The sequence below is a fragment of the Dermacentor andersoni genome, chromosome 2 (assembly GCF_023375885.2).
Source record: "Dermacentor andersoni chromosome 2, qqDerAnde1_hic_scaffold, whole genome shotgun sequence".
Lineage (NCBI taxonomy): Eukaryota > Metazoa > Arthropoda > Arachnida > Ixodida > Ixodidae > Dermacentor > Dermacentor andersoni.
This window is the reverse complement of record NC_092815.1, coordinates 64461242-64487380: the sequence shown is the minus strand read 5'-3', so window position 1 is coordinate 64487380 and position 26139 is coordinate 64461242. Positions and strand designations below refer to the sequence as shown.

Sequence of the window (26139 nt, the reverse complement as noted above, 5' to 3'; positions counted from 1 at the left end):
TTGGCACGCAGTTTTTCCTGTCGTGGCACTTGATTCAGACAAGACTGTTTGCATACTGGTTGCCAGTTTTTATGTACATAAGAACTCGCAACCATTATGCAAACAGTCTTGTTTCAATCAAGTGCCACGATAGGGAATATTGCTATACAACAACCCCACAGCAGTCTCATGTTCAGCAGGTTAAAAAATCTGCAATATTGTGGCTGTATATTCAAAACAAGAGATTTGAGTTATGTTTCGAATATGCTTTAAGAAGTTTTAGCTACGTTCACAATGTGCTTTAAATAGTGCATTATAGGCAATATATTTCTTGTCCTTCAACACAGTATACTATAATCATAGGGCACAGACGGATGCTTTTGATGTTTTTTTTTCTAAAACAGATACACTGATGCGCGCCATGTCGCTCGCGGCTCGGAAGTCGTGTAACAATTAAGGAATCTAAAATATTGCAGGTCGTCCCGGAACAGCATAAACTACACTGCGTGCACCTCGATCACCACGTAGTGTAATAAAAGGCGCGCAAATAGCAACCGCTCACCAAACATAATGCAAATTAATCCTACATCAAAGTAAAGCGCTACTTTAGAAATACGTTTTCACAAAACGCGACACGCGTCCATTTAAAACATATCAACGAAACGTCAAAATATTAGCGATCAAAATTGTGCCCACATTGTTGCGTCCTGAAGCAGTACATATTCACAGTCTCCAGCACCGCAAGAGTTTGAAATCACTCTCCGATTGGACATCGGCGGAGATGTCAGCTGTCACGAGGTTTCGCGCGTCCGAAAGGAACACACTGCCGAACTGCAAGATGAAACCTTTGACATTCAACACCCTGGTCTGACGCTCTCGGCCACACAACGCTCAGCTGAACACACGCCAGCGTTCCAAGATCGATATGAACGATTGCGTGAGGTGTGTACAAGCTACCGGTGGGACGGAACAGGTGGTACAGCTAGCGTGAAACGCCGCGGAATCAACCATATGCTTCGAAACCTGTAGCGCGCTGCAGAACGAGAGAGGGCGAAAACGGGGCTGCTCGCGCTCGCACCGACTGCTCGCGATTGTTTGACATCATACCGGGCGTAGGATGCGGCTGCTGCTCCCAGCGGCGACGATAACGCGAACTGTACTCGAAAGAGGTAGATACGCTCTTAGAAGAAAAACTAAACCACAGAGAACAATTGATTGAGCAGCTTCTCCACTGCGACAGGCGGGATCACAGTTCGCTTTTTTGTTTTGGTTTTGCTCCAGTGGATCTGCGCCGCCAAACTTGGCCGCAGAAAGACGTGGTTGCTTCTCCTAAGGTCAGGCGGAGCCACAAGACACGGTATCGACGTTTGCGCGCGCTTGCAGGTGCTTTTCAAAATTAGGCTTTCTCTGTGCTTTCAAACAACATCTGATCTTGTGCATTTTCACGCGATTTTTCAGAGTACGTGAAAATGTGGGTGGCGCGGAAGATCTAAATACTGCCACAGCCTTACGACTTTCGATGGAATCCATGCCATCCGGCGTTTCCGTGTTTTTCACTGTGTTTGATCAGTCTGTTCGAGTGCATAGTCGTTAGTACCTCGTCCTGTGAGCGCCTTCAATGGTTGCATTTTTCTTTTGTTCGTTGAGCAGGGCATTGCGCTGTCTAGAAACGATGCTTCAGTCATTTAGCACTCACGTTAGTTAACATGCCTAGCACTGCACGGCCTTGAAAAGCACAATGCACCACTTTCGCGGACGTTGTCTTTCAGTTCTGGGAAGATGCAAGTTTTTAAGCGTCTTTGTCTGTACCATAAGATTAACTTCACAACAGACTAAAACATTACATTTTACAAGTGCGATACGCAATCATTGAATAAATAATACATATGTGGTAGCCTTTTTATTCTTTCTTTGTATGTCCGCGAAATGTTCCAGACTGCATAGTACGCGAAAAGGAAAATACGCTGCAAGACAGTTTGCAGCATACAATCTTGCCTCAACTAGGCAAAGTTCGAGAACTTTAACTGCGCGACAACGGCCCAAATACGAGATAGTATTCTCATGGCTGCAACAGCGCGCGACTAAAGATAAGGAGAAAGAAAAAGGAAGGCACACCACACGGTGCCGTGCTGTGTGCCCTCCTTTTTCTTTGTCCTTGTCTTTCGTCGCCCTATTGCAAGTATGATCGAACGTATACCGACTTGCCTGATTATCCGTCCTTCTGGATGGGAAAGTATGTCAGTTGGCATCTGTGACTTCGCAATGACGTACCGGCACTGGGGTTCTGGCACGAAAAAAAATTAATACATTTCATCCTTAATTTTTCCCCGATAACCTATACATCACTGCGAAATTAACAAAAATATAATTTGGAAGAATACCCTATAGCTATAGACCGACATGACGTTTCTTTAGAGCGGCACAACACCATCGCTGCGCTGGAATTAAAGCGCCTACAAAGATGGCGTTTTCTTTCTTATTCCTTTATTTGTTTTCTTTGTTTTAATCAAACCTAAGCCGATTGCAATACAGGAGTGAAATTTTCATGCAATGTAAGAACACTATATATAGTGTAAGTGCGCCGCTCTTTAATATGCGAGATGTCCGTGTCAGTTCCGAGAGTGCCTGCATTTCCTTATACACAAACTCCGCGAAGAGGGGGAAGAGAGAGGCTGCGTTGTTTTGTCTTCACAAGGCGATGTTATGTAAATAGTTATCCTTTATTCTCATTCTCTTTCCTTTCAACCCCCTCCCCCTTCCTCCACTGCTGACCGCGATTCAGCTGTCAGTTAACTGCGCTAGACAGTTACTGCGGTCAGCAGCAATTTTCCTTGCCTTCCTTTTTCTCTGTTTACGTACCTACCTAATTATTTTACCAGACCGTCAATTAGTACTACTCGTTACAGTGTTAGGATGAAACGGTCAAGACATGTTTTTCTAGGTATTTCCATGCATCTGTTACTCATTTATATTTATTTTTTTCGGACATGTATCAACCGGCCCAAGTTAGCATTTTATTGCAAATCTCCCTGTTTAGGTCTTCTTTGGTGTTCTTGCCTTTTTCTTTCCTTTTTTTCGCTTTAGTTGCCTGAAATGTACTGCCCTCGATATTTCAAGCCGCTGTCAAGCTTTTGCAACAACAGAGAAAACGCACGTGCGCTGGCTTATATTATAAATGCTCGAAAAGCACGCAGTAGACAAGACAGCGTATCGGCATTCTTTGCCGGCCTTGGGGCCACTGTGAGTCCCTCTGCACGCATTGTACAAACTTTATTCACAGACACGACCTGCTGTCTGCAAGATCCCAAACGCAGGAGAAGGCACGAGCTTGTTTAAATATATATAAGCAAAGGAGGAAGAAAGCCGACGCCGGCAATTTTCCAGCCTTCCCGAAGCCAATGAAACGGGTTATCCGAACATCTGGAACGAAAGATAGGAAAGAGAGAGAGAAAGACAGCGTTGACGATAAGCTAGGGCTCCCGAGACTGGATACGAGCTCTCGAGTTTCAGCTGTTGGTTCGCTTGCTCGCAGAGAGTCGAGTCGGCTGCGCTGTCGCTGGACGAGAGGACCACGATGCGCCTGGACGCCATTCGACGTGCGCTGGCGTTGGTCGCGACGCTAGCCGCAAGCAGCGCTGCCTCGGCGCTGTACCCGCGCGAATCGGAGACACGGGAGGTGAAGCTCCTCGACGGGGTGTGGAACTTCCGCGCTTCCAGCGGTTCTGATCCCGAGGAGGGCTTCGTGAAGAAATGGTTCCAACAACCACTCTCATCGGTTCGTATATACATGTGCGAGACTGTGCGCGCTTCAGCACTGCCTTTTGCTTTTAATGCGTTCGCATTAAGAGTATCAAAGCGGGAAACGTTCAGTGACGATTTCGCGGTAAATGCGAAATAAATGCATTAGCGTTACGTCGCACTTCTTTGAGGGTCCCGGATCCATAACTTAAACCGCGTTCATCACATTCCAGTGTTGTTCAGAATAACTCCCTCGACACAGTCGGCATATACTTCTAATGTCAACGCATTAAAACGCCGGAAAAGATCGCCACGCAGAATGTACGTTGCCACACAAAATTGGATCGGTCGTTTTCGAATGCCTTCTACAACGTAAAAAAACGTACTTGGCCCTAAAGCGAATGTTTTAAAAAATGCGCAATTGATATTGGTTAACTAAATAACCGTAAAAAGTTATGCAGATCCCACGCACTGTGGGAATCAATGTAAGCGAAGCTTTCCGTGCTGGATGCTTTGATTGACGATAATTAGCGGTGTTGTTGACGGCTAAAGCTTAATTTCTTCAACGTTTACTGTAACACGAGAGTGGTTAGTTGATGGTAAACGTTACCTTACGTGCACCACTGCTGTTTGTCAGCGCACACAGAGGCGGCGTTGTGCGCCATATTTCATAACCTCCGAGAGGGTTGAGCACGCATTGTGGCAGACGTATTAAAGGGGCCCTGAACCACTTTTTATCCAAGTGGAGAAAGACATTTGCAGTGAAGATAGGCTATTTCAGAACCACTTTGCCGCAAAAAGTACTTCAATGCGTTCAGCAGAAGCGGAGTTATCGGCAATCAAACACGGCCTCAGCTGTGCTCCCCTTCCTCCTCCAATGTCTTGCATTGCGAAGGTTACGGCGGAGACGTCACCGTGGCGCGCAGTTCAAATTTCCGATTTGGTGCCTATGCCGCGCTAAACGTAAGCCAAAAGCGGCTGTCCCCAGAGAGCCGCAGTGCGCTTTGCCACTGGACTCGTGGCGGCACGTCGCGGCGGCCGCGTTGTAGCCGAGCGCAGCGACCAATAGCAGCCGCGTATTGGAGTGTGCTTTATGACGAAATGGAGCACACAGAAAAGAGTGAGGAGCATGGGGTTTTTGAAACGAGAGCGTTTGAGAAAAATGTGACTTCGCGCTCCGCTTGCGAGCTCCACGGACCGCGTACGACAGCAGAACTTGGTTGAGATGTTCACAACAGCGTTTGCTACCCGTGGACTATGTTATTTCATAAAGCCCGAGGGGTGGTTCAGGGCCCCTTTAAACTTGAACTCGATTATGGGGCTGTACGTGCCAAAACCATAATCGGATTATGAAGCAGGCCGTAGTGGCGCACTAAGGATTAATTTTGGCACCGTGGTGTTCTTTAACGTATCCCTAAATCAAAGTGCGTGAGCGTTTTTCCTTTCGCCCCTGTCGAAATGCGGCTGTCTCGGTCAAATCCACGACCTCGAGCAATGCAATATAGGCGCAAACCTACCGCAGCGGACACAGAAGTATTCATTTGACGGTCGACCGCTTCCGTAGTGTCGCGTGGACTCTGCAGTGCGCTTTCAGTAATGCGGCTCTGCTTCGGCACGCCCTGCATAGTTTGTCCGCTTGACATATTTGACGCTCTAACCCCCCGACGCCATGTGCCAGACAGCATCAGCAGTGGGAAAGTCGACGGAAGAAGCAAAGAAAACTTCGCTTTAATATAAATAGTAGCCTAAGGAACGCCACATGACAGCAAATCATGTCGTTGGTTTCATTCAGTTGCGGTTAACCACTTTTTTTTTTAATCCTTGGTTCAAGTTACGTGAAACAGCCTGTATAGCGCGAGGATTGACATACATATCTGTACTGGACCTTTTGTTTTGTTCTTTTTTTCAATGTCGGGGAGAAAAATAGCCAGGGTGAATATTTGCCTACGTCTGATACATTTCCGTCATTTATTAACCACAACCGCTATCCGTAACATAACAGCTATCCGTAACCGCTATCTTTCCGTAACAATACAACAGGTTGTTCCTGTTAAGATTAATAAGATATTTCGAGGCCCATTTTTTTTTTTTTCCGCAACTGCTTTCGAGCTTGGGCGAAAGCAGTCGTGATCGTGCGCGCAACTATTCTTGCGCTGTCGGTTTGCTCTGCAGGCCCCTTAAGCTTTTCATGTTTAAACAGAAAATAAGAAATGAAGAAGGAAAGAGTTCGCAAGAGAAGGTGTGCCCATTTCGCAGAGATCGCTATTTGCATGTGGGAATTACCAGAACTAAATGCCTCGTAGCCATGTGGAGGCAGAAACTCATTATATTTGACCCACCAATAGACGAAACCGCCCCCGAACTGTGAAAACACAAATTACATCTAAAGAAAAAAAATAATAAAAAGTAAACGAAAGTTTGACATTCACCTCGGTGGGGGTCCGGACCAAAAGGCTTTTCGACAAACGGAGGTCTACCCTCGGTATATACAGCTCCGTCGGGAGGTGTTCAACGACTGGCGATTAGTGGGAACGTGAGGCTTCGTATCGCTACACAGCCCAAATTGCCCTCGGTCGACCGGTCAAGCGCCGCGCGTCAGCTATCGCCAGCAGATAGGGCCTAAAACAGACGAAGAGTTCAAAAATACCAGGAATCGCTTCGTTCAATATCGCCTGCAGACATCTCGGCCAGTATCGTATATGTGTCTGGCAAATGAGCGTCACTGATGGCATGAAAAATGACTGCGCGGATCCGCGATCTTCGGAAACGTGTAAACGTACACACGGCTACATAAGTTTTCTCAAAACCGGTCACCGCGCTAAAGCTGAAGTTCTGCCCTGCCTAAGCATGCAAACAGAAATGGAAGAGTGTGTACAGGATGAACATTTTGAATTTTTACGGAACATTTAAATATCGCTTGTGGCAGGTAGCATGATTCTTGCCCTTGGGCTGGATTACTTGAAGAGGCGGACATTACTAGCAGGACCACTCGAAACACATATGCAACAAATTAACAAAAAATCTAATTAACTTCTCAATTTATTACTACTTAAAAGGAAGAGGTTCGGACACCAACTAAGATGGTTTAAAATATATATTCACGTTTCGGCTCCCTCACGGCAGCCTTGTTCCCGTGGGGAAGCAGTAACGTAAATATATATTTAAACCATTTTGGTTGGTGTCCGGACCTCCTCCTTTTAAGTATTCATCCTTCCGAACAGACAGGATTACGTCATACTCTCGACTTCATTAATTTATAACTTTACGGCATATATTGCAATTCCCGAATTGTAACCAGTGAGTTTGCAAGGTGTATCCACTTGGAATGAATTTCCATAATGACGCCAGTTTGGAAATTTGCGCCATCAAACTCGTCGTAAAAACGCACTGTTGTTTCACTTACTTTTTGATAGGAAAGAGTTCCCATTCCATTCCATCCATTCCCATTCGCTGCGACGCCACGTCACGAGTGCGCCTTAATGGAGCAGAGGGGGGCGAATCGGAACAGCTGCTGTTGCGCTTGCGCGCCAGGTGTTGCGTGAGCGGAGAGGGCATCGCCGTGACGTCACGTCACCAGCGGGCATCGACGGAGCAGATACGGCTATCCGAGGCAGCGGGGCGAGGCGGGTCGTCATGGGCGTGGCAGTCACGTGGCGCGGGTGCCGCCGTCTCTCGGAAGCCGGCGCGCGTTCCGTATCTCTCTCACCCTCGCTGGGCTGCTGCGCGCGCCTACCCAACACCACCTAGACAAGAGAAGGCCTGAGCGCTCGGCGAGTGACGTCACGGAGAAGAGGCCGGTGGCGTGCTTGGGGATACGGGTTGAATGAAGGGATCGCCCTTATGGGCAACGTTAACCAGAGCGCAGTTATTGTTTCTTTAGGCATAGTTGAGTAGATGGCCCGCAGAGAACAGAGGGTGTTCCAGAGAGAGAGAGAACTTTCATTAAATTAAATTATGGGGCTTTACGTGCCAAAACTACTTTCTGATTATGAGGCACGCCGTAGTGGAGGACTCCGGAAATTTCGACCACCTGGGGTTCTTTAACGTGCACCTAAATCTAAGCACACGAGTGTTTTCGCATTTCGCCTTCATCGAAATGCGGCCGCCGTGGCCGGGATTCGATCCCGCGACCTCGTGCTCAGCAGCCCAACACCATAGCCACTGAGCAACCACGGCGGGTAGAAAACTTTTATTGTCAAGGTTGAGTGGAGTTTTCTTCCCCAACGGTGTGGGCTAGCGTGGCGTCTGCTTCGCCGCGACGCTATCAGCCCATTCCGCCAACCGTATCTGGCCTTGCGGGTTGGAAGTTTTCGTTTTCATCTCCCACTCTTCGTGTGAAGGAGCTCGCCTAAAGAGTTCTCTCGGGGGGGGGGGGGGGGGGGGTTCTTTTGGCATTAGTCTGCAGGCATCTTTCTCCTTAACTCCGTGCCGTCGGTTGGAGACCCTCCTGAGAAGGTTCTGTAATTGCCCAGCTGTAGTTTGGAGTTGTGCTACGGCTGTTCCAAGATTATTTTATTTATGCAAAACTATTTACGCGCTGCATTATTAAAAAGCCCGTCCATAAAAAACGAAATGGTTCATCCTTAGGATTGAGAACGAATTTCGGGTAAATGATGACAGGGATAAAATTTTGTTGAACAACTTTTGTGGTCGCATGAACGGCAAACTCTTTGACGCCGACGATAAATCGAGGTAAAGAAGCTACTCTGAAGAAGAGGGCAGCACTGTGACTTTTCAATGAATGATGACAGGAAGCATCCCTGTCATCATTTATTGAAAAGTCACAGTGCTGCCCTCTTCTTCAGAGTAGCTTCTTTACCTTGATTTATCGTCGGCGTCAAAGAGTTTGCCGTTGATGCGACCACAACAGTTATTCAACAAAATGTTAGCACTGCACCATAACACATATCTCATGACAAGTTCACTGGTGCGCCCTTCTTCACATTCAGGACACATGTATTTATTCCAGTCTAGATTAGGCTCTAAATGAATAATTTCGCTTTCGAGACATTTTACATACAGTGCCGCAGTCCACATATGTACAACACCTCAAATGAGTTTAGCAATGGAGATACAAAACATTCGTGCAACTATTTACAAATAAACAGCTGCCTTTTATTCCGCAGAATTCCAGCTCTTCACTTCTTTGCCTTAGCATTGGCGCCCAATATTCTGTCATTGATCTTGCGGAAACATGAACGCATGATTTTTCGGCCCCGATTTGTAATTGCTGCAGGAATTGGGCACGCAGCACTTATTAGGCATATCCTGGCACGAACGTAATCCACAGAGGGTGTTGGCCTACCGGCCTTGGTGGCCGCTGCTGCTTCCTCGGTCTGTCTGTCGCGCAGGGCGTCGGTGGCATTCGGCGTTGGCGCCGAAAGCTGCTGCTGCTTGCTGGCTCGGAACACTTACCGCTATGGTACGTTACTAGCAGCGCAACACTGGAAGGATGGCTCAGCAGCATTCAATTGGACATTAATGCTTTCGCATTCAGAACTAATGAGTGCTTAGATGTCCTCGAAATATTTTAAACAAAACCCTCCTCTGTGCATTGAAGCACAGCAGTAACCGGAACGCCCACGTATTCCGTCCCACACTTTGGGAAATAATAGAGAGTTTTAGAATAGGGGCCCCAAACGTTTTGGGGCCCCAAAGAAATAGCGTCGAAGCCACTGCGCATGCGCGAGACGCAAACTGCGTTTGGGTTTTGCGTTGGGAACGCTATTTCACCGATTTAGCGGGAGCTCAAATAGCGTTCCCAAAAGCTTTGCGTCAACAAACATGGCGGCACCCATCGAAGCGACGGCTCTAACCTAGCACCAAACTGGGTTCGATTCGCGGTAATGCGTGAAGTTCGCAAGCTAGGAGAAGTGACTGCAGTTATCGCTTTCTCTCAACTAGCGTGTGTTATGAAGATTGATTCATTAGACGCCGCTGATTCCGAATTCGAGTGTGGATTTTATGGCTCGTAGGCCTAGCACGGCTAAGCTTGGCTGGTGAAGGCACGTAAAGTTGGTTTTGTTGCTCCAAACTAAGCACAACTAATTGTTTGCTGCTTGAAGAATAACCTCTAAATTGTAATTAAACGCGAATACACGCAAGTCAATATTACTATTCATATCATAAGATGGTATATTTTATTTAATTATTTTTAATCGTTTTTCTTAGACGCCGTAGTGGCGCTGTCAGCGCAAGACGCTATCTGCAAACGCAAAGCCCTACTCTAAAACTCTTCACTCCTGCGTGCCCCAACGCTAACACCCGCAAAGCTCTTTGGGGCCCCAAAATATTGGGGCCCCTATTCTAAATATCTCGAAACTGGTGTGACCTTGGAAATTAATTTCAAGAGGATACGTCTCGCAAGCTCACCGGCTACAATTCGTAGATTGCAATATGAGCCGTACATTAATTAATTAGCAAGTTAACTAGTGAATTTTTATTAATTATTTGAATATGTGTTTCGATTTCTCGTGCTATACTAGTGACCGCCTCTTCGTATAATCCAGCTCTAAGACAAAAACTAGGCTACCTGCCACAGGCAATTTTTAAACGTTCCATAAATCTTCAAAATTATCGCCCCGTATATATACACGAGACACAGCGCGTGACAATGCGACGCAGGCTTTTTGTGTGTGCATCCATATTACTCGTGTAATGATAAATAAGTTTACCCGTTCTTTACGGAAATAAACTTTATACATTGAAGGCTTGGTGTATTCAATCATTCAGCGAGTGAGAGAGCAACGTGACAAAAAAAAGGGGGAGGGTAAGGGATTAAGGCACTACTTTAATATGAAAACAAGCAAAACTGGCAGCCTAACAAAGTGTTAGTGAGGAAGCCGGTTCAAGGGCCAGTAATCAGGGTTTCAGGATAACACGTACCACTTGTGCCAGTCCCCGAACAATTCAGCTTTACAATAATCGAACCCAAAGGAAAACAGGGTCGACGTACGCAGTGTGAAACCTTTTCTTCTTTTATTTAGTAAGTCTCCCCTATTTCCACCGATAATTGCCATCGTATCTGTAGGGCACAATAACACCAAGGAGCGAATCGGAACCGTAATAGCAGCAGCATGCTGAAAGATGCGAATACGCGTAGCCATTGTGTGATCTTTAGTGCTCCATGTTAGTCTGATACTTATACAAACCTTTGTATGTCAGAGTACATACAACGTGTCAGGTGAGGAAATTGGAAGTGAACGGTTTATTGAACAGACTCGACCCCCAGAAAAAAAGAAAAAAAAAAGGTGTGTATTGTTCATAATAATCAGCTAAAGCCAACAGACAATGAAGTCAAGGAAAGCATCGGGAAAATTAGCTCTGGTTGAAATTAGAAGGTAGAAAAATAAAGGAAAGGAAGATAACGTATCGCCGGTGGAGGCCGAACCCACAACCTGCGCATTACGCGTGCGTTGCACTACCAATTGTCCTACGGCGACGGCTATCAATTCGTCCACTTAATTGGGCATTTATGTCTTTAGTAGATCTGGCCCTAGGAGTGTTAGCCAGCGCCACTCAGAGTCACGGTGGGCGGATGTGGATCATCCTCTGCCCGATGGCGTCACGTAACACGTGACCTTAGTTGAGCAGGCGCGTGCCTAATAAACCCTCGTATGCTACCTAATGACATCAAGGCTGCCAGATTCGAGACCCTCGCTATGAATGGTACATCTAAAGCGGACTATGAATGAATAGAATTTATTGATAGGAAAGACAGAGAGTTAGACCTGAGCTAGTGCGCTCTAGTCTGCTACTCTGCACTGGGGAAGAGGGAAGGGGAGTGAAAGTATTGTACTCATTTATGCATTATACATGGCTCTCCAATATAACCCTGTAACGTGAGTAGGACTTTTGCCAAACCCCTGTGAACAATGCAATGAATTCAGGTAAGATGCAAATTGATGCATCAAATTTACCCGCTTTGGATGCTATAACGAATACAGTTTACAGAACTGCGGCATCTGTTTGTGGTGCTGCGCTACAAATTTGTATACTTCGGCTTCCTATCTTTTTCAAGCACGCTAAATTTTGGAAATTATTTAAAAAATTTTAAGCCATAAATCAAAATTCGGCGTCCAACAGTCACTAGAATTTAACTTTTTCTCAAAAAAATGCAAGAAATTTAGTTAAAATCGGGCAAGGGGTTATCGCAGAAAATTGTTTCTGCGTGTTACATGCATCTGAGTAGGCGGCATCGGTGTTGGGCCCGAGCTAAAGCTTCTTCTTAAACTGATTAAATCCCGTGAATCAATCAACCAAAGCACCGATTTCGCGCATCTATTGCAAGGTACGAGAATTTCTTTCTCTATATGGTTCGATACTAATGTATGCGATCTGGTACAAGGAACCCGTTTACAGACGCGGCGAACGACCAAGCTGCCTTATCGCGGGCGCCTGTTGAGCTCGCGGGGCGGGAAATTGATAACTCGACGAAAGCAAGGGGCGCATGAGCACGGCGGGCTTGTGAGCAACGAATAACATAGCACTTACGCTCGCGCACAAGGTACGATAAAGCTACCTCTTAATCTAGCGAGAAAAATGAAGTAGAATGGGCGCGAATATACAGTGTTTCAGCGAACACTTTCAAAAATGTTTAAAGGTTGCCTGTGGCAAATAGCTCAATTCTAGTTTATGAGCCGGTCTACTCGAAACGGCGGACACTACTTGTACAAAAAATTGAAATGCAAAACCGACTAATTAACGAATTAACATTTTAGCTAATTATCTTATGACCCATATTGCAATTTACAAATTCTAGCAGTGGACTTCGCAAGGCGGATCCACTTGGAACGAATTCTAAGGACGACACCAGTTTCGAGATATAAATTCCCGAACTTTGCGGCGACATGAATTGGCGTTCCAGTTACTTGTGTGCTTCAGTGCATGAATATTAATTCAGTTAATTTGTTAACAGTTAATTTGTTAACAAAACGTCATTTAATTAAACGACGTTTTGTTAACAAATTAACTGGAACGCCAATGCATTTCTCCGCAAAGTTTGGGAATTTATATCTCGAAACTGGGGACATATTGAAAATTCGTTCCAAGTGGATCCGCCTTGCGAACTCCACGGCTAGAATTTGTAAATTGCAATATGGGCCACAATGTAATTAGTTAAAACTTAATTAGTGATATTTTTATTAATTATTCAATTTTGCATCTCAATTTTTTTGTGCAAGTATTGTCCGCCGCTTCGAGTAGACCAGCTCATCAACTATAGTTGTGATATCTGCCACGAGCAACTTTTAAAGATCTTTGAAAGTGTTTGCTGAAACACCCTGTATATTGCTATACAGCAGCTCTCCGCATATGCAACTTCACGCGTGGTAATGTCCTTTTTCTTATCGAAAGGTTGGTTGTACCACTATTGCCGAGGCGGCTGTCACGTGAGAACGCGCAATGCCTGCACCGTAATCAACTTTGGAGCTTTCAAAGCCCGATATTTAGGAAGCACCTGATTTCCTCTGCATGTGGGAAAGGCGCCTCATGGCAGATTGAAGAATGCGGACCAACTTCGTACGTTGTCGATCGTGGCATTAGCCGAGGTGTAAGCGCCGTCTGCGCGCATTCTTCTAGACCACCTCCGTAGCTCTGAGCCCGTGTTCACAAAGCTCGCCGTACGAATAACACGTGCGGAGACAAGTGGGCAGCGGCAAACGACTATTATACGAATGAACAGTTTCTCAAATTGTGAACAGCACTAACGCCGGTTTGGCCGCTATAACCATATGTACAAATAAATAAATAAATGAATAAAAAAATAAATAAATAAATAAATAAATAAATAAATAAATAAATAAATAAATAAATAAATAAATAAATAAATAATTGATCCAACGCTCGGCTTTCTCTCTGTATATACGCCTCTTTTGCTATACTTGGCCCTTGAGGCACCCTCTTCGGTATATATATGCAAGGAGGTTTCAAACCTCCTTGAGTATATGAAGATCTTTTGGAGCGTTATTTATTTATTTATTTATTTATTTATTTATTTATTTATTCTACCTTCATTAAAAGCGGGGTGTACCGGATCACCTCCTCCGTTCGATCTTTCCTAAGCGTCACGATATCCGAGCCCTGAACAAACTTTCCCCAGCACACAGTTTTCCTTGGCGGCATGCCCTTTACGTAAGCTATAGTCTGCCCGTACTCCACGAAGCCTCGCGTCATGTGACACGTCGCGCCTTAGGTATGTGTGTTCCCTCCTTCTTGGTCGTCCCAGCGCACAGACGTATATCAGCGGCGCTCTCTCGCTCGTCGCAGTCGGGGCCCGTGATCCCGATGCCCGTCCCGTCCAGCTTCAACGACGTGACGCAGAGCAAGGCGCTGCGCGACTTCGTCGGCTGGGTGTGGTACGACGTGGAGTTCTTCGCTCCCGCTCGCTGGGAGCCGCGGCGGGGTCCCGGAGGACTTCGCGTGTTTCTGCGCTTTGGCAGCGTCCACTACGAGGCCCGCGTCTACCTGAACGGGGCGCCTGTGGTGACGCACGTGGGCGGTCATCTGCCCTTCTCAGCAGAGGTGAACCTTAATGCGTACACGCTATTAGAGAGCTCGTTGCACCGCCACTTCTCTGGAAGTGACTGTTTCGATGGAAGTTGTCTGTTTCCGCCACAACTCTCTAAAATGGAGTCGAATGTGGAACAATCCGTTATTCTCGCAACTTGTGTTGCTCAAAATGATGCTTTCTCTTAGGGCGTATCACCTTCCCCGTTATATAGTTCAAAGCCTTAATCAATCCCCTTCGTCTCTGCCGAGACACGATAGTGCGGCCTACAGGCAATACCAGTATATATACTATAGTTGAGTTTCAGAAGCTTGGGTAATGATGCACTGTTTAGCGTTTGGAGTTTATGGATCTCTAAAGTTCGGGATGGTGAATAACACCATACGCAGCACACATCTTGCGCAGCTCATTACGAATGACGATTATCAGCGAGCACGGCTGTAAGCGTATGATGCCCCGAAACAGAGCTCTCTCTTAAATGCGACAGCATTTATTCCTTCTTTATTATCTGGACAGCCTTCCCGTATATAATTTTTTTATATATTCGCACCTTCGCTTGAAACGGAATCGTATTCCAGGTAAAAATGCATTTTCGCACCTTCGCATGGACATTCGGCCTGCATACACAGCACTTATACAAGAAAGCGTCTGCTGGAGTGCAAAATTTACTCGGCAGCAAAATGCTACCCTTCATAACTTTATCGGTCAGTACGGAAAGCGAACAAGAGTCCATCACCATATAACGTGCGCAAAAATTTTGCATGTGCGCTATATAGGGAACCCTAAGCAAGCGTGTTCCGCGGTGTCAACTAAAGCTCAGAGAGAAACGGTTGACGAGCAACGAAGGGCAGAAGTTAGTGAACTAAGCCCGAACCGTATGCGCCTCTGACCACGAGAAGCTCGCACACGACCCGCGGAAAACCCCTATATGTCCGTTTTCTTTTCTTTCTTCTGCTTTTTAATTGAAAGACATGCCCGGTGCATAGCGAATATTTGGTGAATGTGAGGATATATGCCCCTGCGCTGCAGGTTGCGCTCCCACCAATCAGAGACTGCGAATGCGGAGAAAAAGATAGCTCATGCTCTGTCCAAAGCCGGTCTGTGCGCCTGTCTCGTGGATAATGCATAATATACCGTGTGCCCCAGTTATAGCGTTAGCTGGGACACCCCTTACGTACGGCAGACTTGCACTTGCTCGCCGGGGGACGGCTTGCCCGGTTTCGTGAGTGTCGGCCGTGGAGATAGGCCCAAGTGGTGGATGACGGTGCGTGTCTCGAGTCGAGGCTAATTGTCCTTTCCATAAACAGACGCGCATACATGCAGACAGTGTGGTTTGGCCGTTATTGTTATGCTAATGACTGCCACACGAGCTCGCCCCTGCATGAGAGCTGTGAGGAGCAGCACTATATGAGGAGGAGGAATACTGCATCTGCTAAATATCTCTCGTCACTATTTACTGCGATGACAAATTTCCTCAGGTGACGGGAGTCCTCCACTACGGACGTAAAAACCTGCTGACCGTGGCGGTGAACAACACGCTCACCGCGGCAACCATTCCACAGGGCACACTGTTTCGACCGAATAACACCAACAGGTAAGGTTTACCTTTGTTTATTGTAAGATTTCGCTTGAGCATGCACTCGTACTTGTACAGATATAACAACTACTATATGTGAAATAACTATATGCGAAATAAGGTGGCGCCTAAATCACGAAGACTTTTCGCACATAAAACCTTCCCGCGCGTCGACCGGTTCATTACGACAGCAGGCCAGACAAGAGCAACAAGAGCATGCGTTCACGTAAATGCGCAACTACAGCGAGTCGCCTCGTCCTTCTAGTACAGTGTATCGTAGAGTACACTGTATACATTTAGCGCATCGCACTCACGCTATAGGTTGACCGGCCGTTCGGAGCCGCTGACGCCCTCGCTGCAGAGGAAGCGTACGTGTTTTGGATATACGTTACACGAGGTCGCCTGTGAATGCGTCGTATTAGGGCGTCTCGATAGCCGCGACGCGGGACTATCGAAGCACCGTATACGTTGAATGTGCAAAGTGCCAACGTTCCTGACTAACTTTAGCACTGGCAGGAGCGCCGCATGCATGCATGAAATCTTCGTATTTCCCACGTTTTTTAAAAAGTATGTGATTTTTATAGGCAGAAAATTGAAGAAAGAATTGCAGACAAAAGCAACTAGAACACCGATGCTTTGACATTGACATGGACACTTTGAAAATTAATATCTCGGAACTGGTGCTGTCCAGGGAATTCGTTCCATATGGATACGCCGTGCAAACTCAGCGGCTATAACGTGTTGATTGAAATATGCGGCGTAAAAAATTAAAAAGTTATTTGTAGTAATTACGTTAATGATTCAATTGAGCATTTTGATTTCTCGTAGAAGTAATGGCGCCTCATCAAGGGTTAGAATTGTGCTATCTGCCATAGGCTGGGCAGCTGGTGCGTGCGTGCGTGCGTGTGTGTATATGTGTGTGCGTGCGTGCGTGCGTGCGTGCGTGCGTGCGTGCGTGTGTGTGTGTGTGTGTGTGTGTGTGTCAAGAGATCACGAATGCCCTTTATGTGCTGACAGCTTTGTGAATTTGGCACCTGTATCGGTGCACTGCACTTGGCGTTGCCTCTGAAATTACTACCGACATCGCCAATATACTACCAGGTATCCCGAAGGCTACTATCGCTTGGATGTGCCTTTTGACTTCTTCAACTACGCGGGCATCCACAGGAGCGTCGCTTTGTACACCACTCCGAGTAACTTCATAGATGACGTCCACTTCGTGACCAAGAAGGCCACGAATGAACTCGGTGAGTGAATGCCTGCATACGCGTTGTGCAGTTGCCGTTGTTAATGTCTAGATCATAGTAAGAGGTGTCGCTTCTTACTATGCAGGTGGTGCATGGCAGACAGTGTTCTCCTTGTCTGCTGATGCTAAGCTCTCTCGCTGTCACTCGCGGCGACAAAAGAGTGTTAAATTTGTGCGTCTTCCGTATGCTTTTGACGAAGAAAGGGCGCGCCAATGTTGCAGGTACGCACGCTGCCCATATATGAGGAATTTAGAGGTGAACTAAAAGCAAGGAAAGAAAAAAAAAATTATGGGGTTTTACGTGCCACAACCACTTTCTGACTATGAGGCGCGCCGTAGTGGAGGACTCCTGAAATTTCGACCACCTGGGGTTCTTTAACGTGCACCCAAATCTAAGTACACGGGTGTTTTCGCATTTCGCCCCCATCGAAATGCGGCCGCCGTGGCCGTGATTCGATCCCGCGACCTCGTGCTCAGCAGCCTAACACCATAGCCACTGATCAACCACGGCGGGTGAAAGAAAGAAAGAAAAAGTCTAAGTTTCGCCTGAAAGGCGAATCATCGATTGCGATATCAAATTAGTAGACAGCTATAAGAAGTAAGCATATTAGTTTAATCGGCCGTACCATTTTGCAAACATTCCCTTACTAACTAAATTAACAAGCACGGTGTCACGTGTGCACAGGTAAACGTGAGCACATCTCGCTCGATGACCACGGAAACTCACTGTCAACACACTGGAGTGAGTAAACGCGGCAGCAGCAGCGATCGAATTGGCCTTGGTGCTGTCTCTCGCTGCAACACGAACTAAACGTCGAAAGCACAGCGCATATGAAGCTACCGGCACTCCGCGTACTTTGTCTACATCGCAGATCGCTTTGAAGAGGAGGTCCGCGTGGGCGCGCCCTAAGCAGCAGCCGCCTAAAGCCCCTTTACAACCGCTGGAGTAGAACACCCCCCCCCCCCCCCCCCCCACTCCCTCGCATCCCTCGTGCCTCGCGTGCGGCAGAAGACGGCGCGCTTCCGCTCCGCCATCCTCCCTCGCAAGCGCGAGATTGAGCAGCAATCGTAGGCTGACCCTCGGATGTTTTCCCTCGCACATACAGCGTACGGAGCGCGGCGACAATGTTATCGTTTGTGCTTTATACGGACATCACGGTGACGGCAGAAATGCGCTTGGAGTGTGCATATAATTTCTGTCGCAATAAAATCAATTATTATTATTATTATTATTATTATTTGTTTTGAACACATACACATATACACAGGTATCAGGAAAGGGAAAGCGAGGAGCAGGCTGGCAACTGCCACCGGAAGGGGCACAACGCCTGCCTACTCTTCTGAAGGGAGGTGACAGCAACACAGAAATGGAAGATAGGAAGGAGGGGAGGAAAAAGGAAAGAGGAAAGGAGAGCAACAGGACAAATCTAAAGACCAAAGTAGAACAATAAAAGCAATATTTGGCAGCACTCAAGCAGCAGGTAGCGGGACCTTTCGGGCGATCGATGTTTTTACCTGCCATTGATATTTTCTCTCTCAGGAGTCCATATGTCTGCTGTTCATCCCCCGCAATGGTGCGGCTGATATGGCCCGCTTCTGAGTCAGTTAATGCACACTTTACTCTCTGAGTGAAGAACCTTTATGAGTAACTCGCACTAGACAGGGACGAAGAAAGGAAACTCTGATACGAGTACACGCATACAGCGCCGTGCATGTGCTGCACGCGCTGATTTCAGAACAGCCACCCAAACTGCTACACTTGTTAACTACTACTACTACTACTACTACTACTACTACTACTAATGATGATGATGATGATGATGATGATAATGGCAATAACAATAATAATAATAATAATAGATTCACAGCATTGTACAACCTCCTCCACAGTACGACGTGATGACTGTGTAACAACACTATGCAAACACTGATCTTCCCGTACTGCGCAACTCCAGCTGTGGTGGACTTCAGCGTTGACGTGAAGACCGAGAACGGAACGTCCATCTGCCGCGTGGCCCTGCTGGACGATCGGAACGATGTTGCCGCTTCGTCCGCAGGCTGCGCAGGTCAGCTGTCCCTGAGCGACGCCAAGCTGTGGTGGCCCGTGGGCATGCACAGCGAGCCGGGATACCTCTACACGGCCAGGGTAAGACAGCGTGCTTAGGACACGCCTTCTCGTGTACACGACGTGAGCTGGTTCGCCATGATGGCCCGACAATAGAAAATAGACCCTATTTTCATTTTGGAATCCATTGAATAGTCTATGTAGGTTGGCATTCCTTCATATCTAATGAAGAAGCATGCTCCCCAAACTCCATTTTTGTAGGCGCTACTCTCGTCTGGCGCGGTGGAATAAAAGTGGAGAAATCGGAAAGGCTGTTTCACTGTTCAATAGCACCCGATTTGGCTTAGCAGTGATGAATTTTATGACTTTTTAATGCAGTGAAGAAATTAGTTAATTGAACGTCTTTCACGCGATTTTGCCTGTCGTTGCCATCGACCTGGCCCTCCTCCTAATCTTGGTCGTCATCATAATTTTCCTGAGATCATTGTCATCCCCCTCAGCGAGCACAAAGCGAGCACAACTTCAGCTGAAACTTAACTACGACCCACTGGGACAGCGATCCAGACGGAAAACTGGAAGTCCCTTCGGTGCCAGTTAATTGGGCCGCTGTCACCAACGAACCCCGTCGAAAATCATACCTGAAATAAGTATTTCTGAAAGCATGTTTTCGCTCGAGAGCCGCCAATACATCATCGCCTCGTCTCCACCAGCGCCACACTTTATGCTCGTCACCGCGCACTATTGTGAGCTCGACCATACTCACATCGGGTCATTTCTTCCGCGCAGGTGGAAGCCACGGTGGGCGACACGACCGACGTCTACTACCAGAAAGTGGGCATCCGCACCGTGCGGGTCACCAACGAAAGTTTGCTCATCAACGAGCGGCCCTTCTACCTGATGGGTTTCGGCAAGCACGAGGACTCGAATGTGAGCAGCCGGAGCGGTGCATGGTGTCATGTTCAGAAAACGAGCATCAGCGCAGTCAACAGTATGGTTGCGCGCTAAAGTAACTAAAGTAACCGAAACGAAACCTCGGCTTGCCTAAAGACCCTATAGTTTAAGACAATGTAGGCATACAAAGTAGCCTCAGTACAAAATTTTACGTTCGGAATAAGAGTGGATGTGTCGTGAAAGGATACCAAAGGGACGGCCACTCGATGAAAACGAGTGGCCGTGTTAAACAACTGGCCCATCAAACAAAATCGACGCACTGAAATTGGCCGGGGCATTAAGCTGATGCAGTGTTGCATAATCGCATGATATTTTTGCATTATTTGCATTGTTTTCTCCTTTCCATTATCAGACCTTACATTTTTTTTCATACTCTCAACTTACTTTATCTAGTTTTTTGTAAAGTATCTTTATTCGCTTTTCCTTGCGCGCATGTACGTCGATGTTGCCTTTTTTCGCTTCGACTTTGGGTGATGCGTTTTTATTTTTATTTTTGACCAGAAGGCCTGGTGGGCTGATTCCAGATATAGTGCAGCCTATGGTCCAATAGGTTAATTTTCGACTATATTGGTGCTAATTACGCCCACGCCGTTAAGTTTACCTGCTCTGCGATTAATTCTCGCACCTAATCTCGTTAAGATCAACATTTTCATACCTTTTCCGAAACGCTACGAAGCTCTTTAGGCGTGCAAAGGCCGTTTTTGAAGACACTGTCTTTTTAACTAACTTGACACGGGTTTGACGTATCTGGCATCTGTGTATCTTGTAACCACTTCCAGAAAAAGAAACGACCTTTTCGCGCCTCCAGAGCATCGTAGCAAGTCGCTAAAGGTATCGAAACGTAGGTCTCAAGGAGAGAAAAAAAGTGATAATTGGTGGCAGAGTAAGTTAAACTTACGGTACGGGCTCAATCAGCACAATAATAATCAAAAACTAACCACATTGCATCCTATTCCTGTAAAGGGTGCACCGCCGTAAATACAGACATGTTGAGGCAAAGCCGCCGTATGGCACACTTTTGGGAAATTGAGCGAATTCGCTTGAACTAAGAAGCAGGGTGTCGAAACGAGGAGGAAGTGAAATAAAACCGGAGCTGAACAGTTATTTTCAGCTCAACCCGAACCGAGCCAATACGTTATTTTTTCGCCATCTTGGAACCGAACCCGAACTGGAACTTACTGAAGGAACCACACCGGACAGGTTCGACAAACGCTTTAGAACGCCGTGTCGTCCTGCTGAATGGGCACGACAGAGGGAAAACGTTTGCCATGGCTCAAAGACTTCCGTTGTCGGCAAACGGTTCCCGCTCTACAGGAAGACTAAAATAACTTCATATAACCTTGACACAGTTCTGATGCTTATTATGTTAATTTTTGCGCAACCAAGGCTGCCCTTATGGGAGAGGCGAAATGAACAGGACAGTATTTACGTTTGAATGTTTTGCTTTGTCTATTTACAACATAAATGCACATTGGACTGATCTCAAATTAAACCAGACATTCGGCTACAAGAAAAAAATTATTTCTTCTAGGCAGTTCTGGGTGGTTTGCAGAAACGGCAGTTACAAACAATAAAATGTGTCCTGCTGTACAATTTTTGTTGGTAGGGAGTGGGGCATCACGTAAGCAAGTCAATATTGGACACAAACAAGGACCTCAGTTGTTTGGCTCCCTCTGCCATTTGTTTCTCTGGCAGTTTTGTAACAATGCCATTGCTTGAAGCTGGACTATACGTCCGGACGGGCAGAGAAACAGAGTGTGTCTACCCTTCTTTCATGACCTTCCTAACTATAGTTATGCTATCAGTGCTCTTGTTCTTGCCCTTAAAAATGTTGATGGATATTTTCCTGCTAAAGCCGTACAAGCACAACCTTACAAAAGCAATGTTTTTAACCTGCCGCGAGAACTCTGTAAAGTCGGTCACTGTGGCTCACTGTCAGGGAGAGTTAGGTCACTCTCCAGCTTGGTTTCATTTGATGTCAAGAAAAAGGACTTGTCGTTCGATGTGCTGGCTGCCTCTTGAACGTCTATGTTCCCTTAATTGTCACGCTCTTTTTTGCTGCTATTCCAGGGTCAGTTCGCTTATCCCGTAGTATACGTATGTACTTACATGTAGTAATAGAGTTATAAAAATAAGATTTAGAAAAGCTTTAATATATGCCAGAATAAGTAGCCAACTAATTATAGAGAGTAAACCTGCGGTTAAAAAAAGGACCAAGGCACTTATCGAAATTAGGGAGATGTGGGGCAGGTGTACCACTCCTCCATTCATCTTATGTGTCCCATTCCTTCCATGGTCACGGGATAGAGCGAATCATTTTTTTTAGGTAGAAGAGTCATTGATTATGCCTAAGAGCACAGTAACAGAAAAAGCCCCAGTAAAGCATGTTTTTATGATTGTTGTTCATCCACATATCTGCCCTGCTGTTCTGGCCTTCAGACGGTAGCGATAAATCTGTATGCTTATATTCTGTGCAGTCGAAAAGCCGATTTTCCGCGCACCCTCACTTCTCCACGACAAAACGGTACACTATTATCTCCGGTTGGTTTCTTGAACTGCGTAGCTCGAATGATGTTAAAAAATATTGGAACGCTTCTCCAACTAGGGTGCCTAAGCGCGAGCGCCAGGGTCACATCCATTGAGGCACCCTACGTCTACGTCCCACTTTTCGTGCAGCTCTAGCCTAGAGCATTGTGGCCTTCGAATACAAAGCACAGTACGCCAGCGCATCTGGAATCACAGCATATGCAATTTCTTTTGCAATATTAAAAACATCGAAGATACATCGGTCCGTGCCACGTTAGCGTAGAACTAAATTATCTCTCAATCAAATAAATTCGCGGTTGAGGCTGAAAAACGTTGTTTTCTGAAACATTTCATTTTCCTTAATTTAGAACCATTTCGAACCAGTATGAACCGGTTGGAACCGTTAGGTTTTCATCCGGAGCTGAACCTGAACCGAACCGGAAAGTATGCAGAAGCCCGAGCCTAAACCCGAACCGAACCCAAAAACGTTTTGGATCGACACCCTGATAAGCAGTGCTTGGGCGAGGTAATTGTCGGGAAGACGCCTTCGCCGGTGCCCACAAGAAGCGATAATTAGTCGCACAGTAGGTAAAATTAACGCTACGGGCCTAATTTTGCTGTATAGTTGCAAATTAGCCATATTGAAGCATAGGCCACTATCTTCGAGATTGGCCCAACTAGCCTCTTGGTCAAGAAAGGGTCACCCGCCGTGGTTGCTCAGTGGCTATGGTGTTGGGCTGCTGAGCACGAGGTCGCGGGATCGAATCCCGGCCACGGCGGCCGCATTTCGATGGGGGCGAAATGCGAAAACACCCGTGTACTTAGATTTAGGTGCACGTTAAAGAACCCCAGGTGGTCGAAATTTCCGGAGCCCTCCACTACGGCGTGCCTCATAATCAAAAAGTGGTTTTGGCACGTAAAACCCCATATATTATTATTATTAAGAAAGGGTCATCCAAGCTTCAACGCTAAACAAGACAAGGCAGACTTAATTGCGCGTGAAACACAATATGAATGAGAAAGGAAATGAGTGAATAATTAACATTAAAGACAGGCAGACAAGGATAGAATGGAGATATATAATCAACAGTTAATCACGGAATCATCTGAACCAAAACGTACGTCGATCTCATCTTTTAGCGTCGACACTTGGTTGACGATTTCTTTTTGACCAAGAGGCCAGATAGATACCCAGGTCCCACGTACTCCAAAACCGTGTGAAGTCGCCCAGGTAGACCATGTATTCGCCACTCCTCGGCATGGCCTCCGAGATTTGGCGCCGGCCGCTGCAACCCGTGGCGCGCTGAAAAATCTCGGCGGCGACATAACCACTAACCACCAGCTGCACATGTCGTCTTCTTAGGTGCCATTTAAATTCTGCTAAGAAGAACATTATGCAGTTACACAATACATATTTGTCAAGATTGCTTCAGTACTGCATACCATTCATTTGCTGCCAAGTTAAGCCAAAGTGAAATTTCGTTGCAGTTGGCCTTTAATTCACGGGCCAGCACCATCGCTTTCGCATTGCCCTTAGAAGCAGACCTTCGTATAACAGCATAAGAACAGACACACACATTATCTAAATACGTGGCTGAATAACCAGCGTACTAAGACGTTAAGCATGCGTTCTTAGTATCGAAACAGTTTGCTAGACGAAATAGTCCCCATTTCACCGATATTTCGCTCCTACCGAATGCGTCATTTGCTTCAACGCTATTTGAAAACATGACATTCATGAGCAAATTGGCATGGTCTCCGCGGGCAGGTGACATACCATTAGTTGCGGCGTTCACTGCAGATCCGTGGCAAGGGTCTCGACATGGCGCTGGTGGTGAAAGACTTCAACTTGATCCACTGGCTGGGCGCCAACTCGTTCCGCACGTCTCACTACCCGTACGCCGAGGAGATTATGGACCAGGCGGACGCCCAGGGCATCGCCGTCATCGACGAGGCGCCTGCTGTGGTACTTTCGTACGTGAGCTTTACGTGCCCTCTTTCTGGGCTCTTGACAACCTTGTGATAATCGATCTCTACATCCTTTCATCCTATATTTAATTTTGGTCAATAATAACCGCTTTTTTTTTCAAACTATGTGACCCCTTAACAGATGAGGAAACTTTGAGCACGACCGTTCGATCGAAACACGCAAGCGCGTCGTGGTTGAGCGGCCGTGTTTTTAGTGTAAGCAAGCGTTCACACGAAGCCGGGACGGAACATTTTGCAAAAGCCCGCGCTCCCCTTGACGACAGTGGTGCCTACTCTAATGATTAGAGATAAAACGGCTAATACGTCCATGTATTACAATCAATACATCCAAATACACTCCATCAAAGGTGGCAACCGAAATGACCTAGGGAACTATAGGCCCATTTCCATTTTATCAGCATTTCGTAAGGGGTTAGAAAAGTTCATTTTTGCACGTATTAACAAATTTCTTGCGAAGAATGACATTCTTTCTGATTGTCAACCCGGATTCCGCCCCGGCAGGTCAACCGAAACAGCTTTTTACGTCGAAAAGAGCTAATAATTAATAACATTGATGCGGGAAAGCTAACGTTGGGTATTTTTATTGATTTTAGCAAAGCACTTGATCGTCTAAGTCATAAAATTTTAATATGTAAACTAGAAGGATTTGGTACCCGTGGCGGGGCAAGTCAGTTGTTTCAATCTTATCTGTCTGGGCGGACGCAGTGCGTTGCTTCAAAAAAATGCCGCTCTTCCTATAGGGAAATTAGATCAAGGGTGCCCCAGGGTAGCGTTTCGGGCCCGATTTTGTTTAATATATATGTAAACTATATTGATCAACTAGTAAGTGACGCATCTATTGTACTACACGCTGACGGTACGAGCCTGTTTGTCTCTGGCAATAATCTTCATGATCTGTTACAAAGATTTCGCGGTATCCTTTGCAATTTGTCTAGTTGGTCTCGTAATAACGCTCTAACAATTAATAGTTCCAAATCAAAGGGTATTCCGCACGTTTAGAAAAATGTGCGGAATATAACCAACCTTTATATATAGCTTTCATTGATTACGAGAAAGCGTTTGATTCGGTCGAAACCTCAGCAGTCATGGAGGCATTGCGGAATCAGGGTGTAGACGAGCCGTATGCAAAAATACTGAAAGATATCTATAGCGGCTCCACAGCCACCGTAGTCCTCCATAAAGAAAGCAACAAAATCCCAATAAAGAAAGGCGTCAGGACGGGAGATACGATCTCTCCAGTGCTATTCACAGCGTGTTTACAGGAGCTATTCAGAGACCTGGATTGGGAAGAATTGGGGATAAGAGTTAATGGAGAATACCTTAGTAACTTGAGATTCGCTGATGATATTGCCTTGCTTAGTAACTCAGGGGACCAACTGCAATGCATGCTCACTGACCTGGAGAGGCAAAGCCGAAGGGTGGGTCTAAAAATTAATCTGCAGAAAACTAAAGTAATGTTTAACAGTCTCGGAAGAGAACAGCAGTTTACGATAGGTAGTGAGGCACTGGAAATGGTAAGGGAATACATCTACTTAGGACAGGTAGTGACTGCGGATCCGGAT

General features: G+C 46.3%; 2 protein-coding genes across 3 annotated transcripts in view; one reads left to right on the top strand and one right to left on the bottom strand.

Annotated features, from left to right (window-relative positions):
* LOC126542208 (transmembrane ascorbate-dependent reductase CYB561) overlaps nucleotides 1-1258 on the bottom strand; it is a 52188-nt gene extending 50930 nt beyond the window's left edge. Inside the window, exon 1 of one of the 2 annotated variants that reach the window (XM_050189166.3) lies at nucleotides 1087-1258. Coding sequence is in view for 1 of the 2 variants with exons in the window: in XM_050189165.3 (XP_050045122.2) it covers nucleotides 676-752 (77 nt within the window). In the remaining variant the exon portion in view is untranslated. Of the gene's footprint in view, nucleotides 1-675; nucleotides 1064-1086 lie in introns of those variants that run through there. The other variant, XM_050189165.3, reaches the window with a different exon arrangement.
* Nucleotides 1259-3497: 2239 nt separating this feature from the next.
* LOC126542204 (beta-glucuronidase) overlaps nucleotides 3498-26139 on the top strand; it is a 31157-nt gene continuing 8515 nt past the window's right edge. The window contains exons 1-7 of the mRNA XM_050189160.3: nucleotides 3498-3754; nucleotides 13984-14238; nucleotides 15703-15818; nucleotides 16902-17047; nucleotides 19002-19192; nucleotides 19898-20038; nucleotides 24390-24562. Coding sequence (XP_050045117.2) covers nucleotides 3554-3754; nucleotides 13984-14238; nucleotides 15703-15818; nucleotides 16902-17047; nucleotides 19002-19192; nucleotides 19898-20038; nucleotides 24390-24562 — 1223 coding nt within the window. The 5' untranslated portion in view covers nucleotides 3498-3553. The remainder of the gene's footprint in view (nucleotides 3755-13983; nucleotides 14239-15702; nucleotides 15819-16901; nucleotides 17048-19001; nucleotides 19193-19897; nucleotides 20039-24389; nucleotides 24563-26139) is intronic.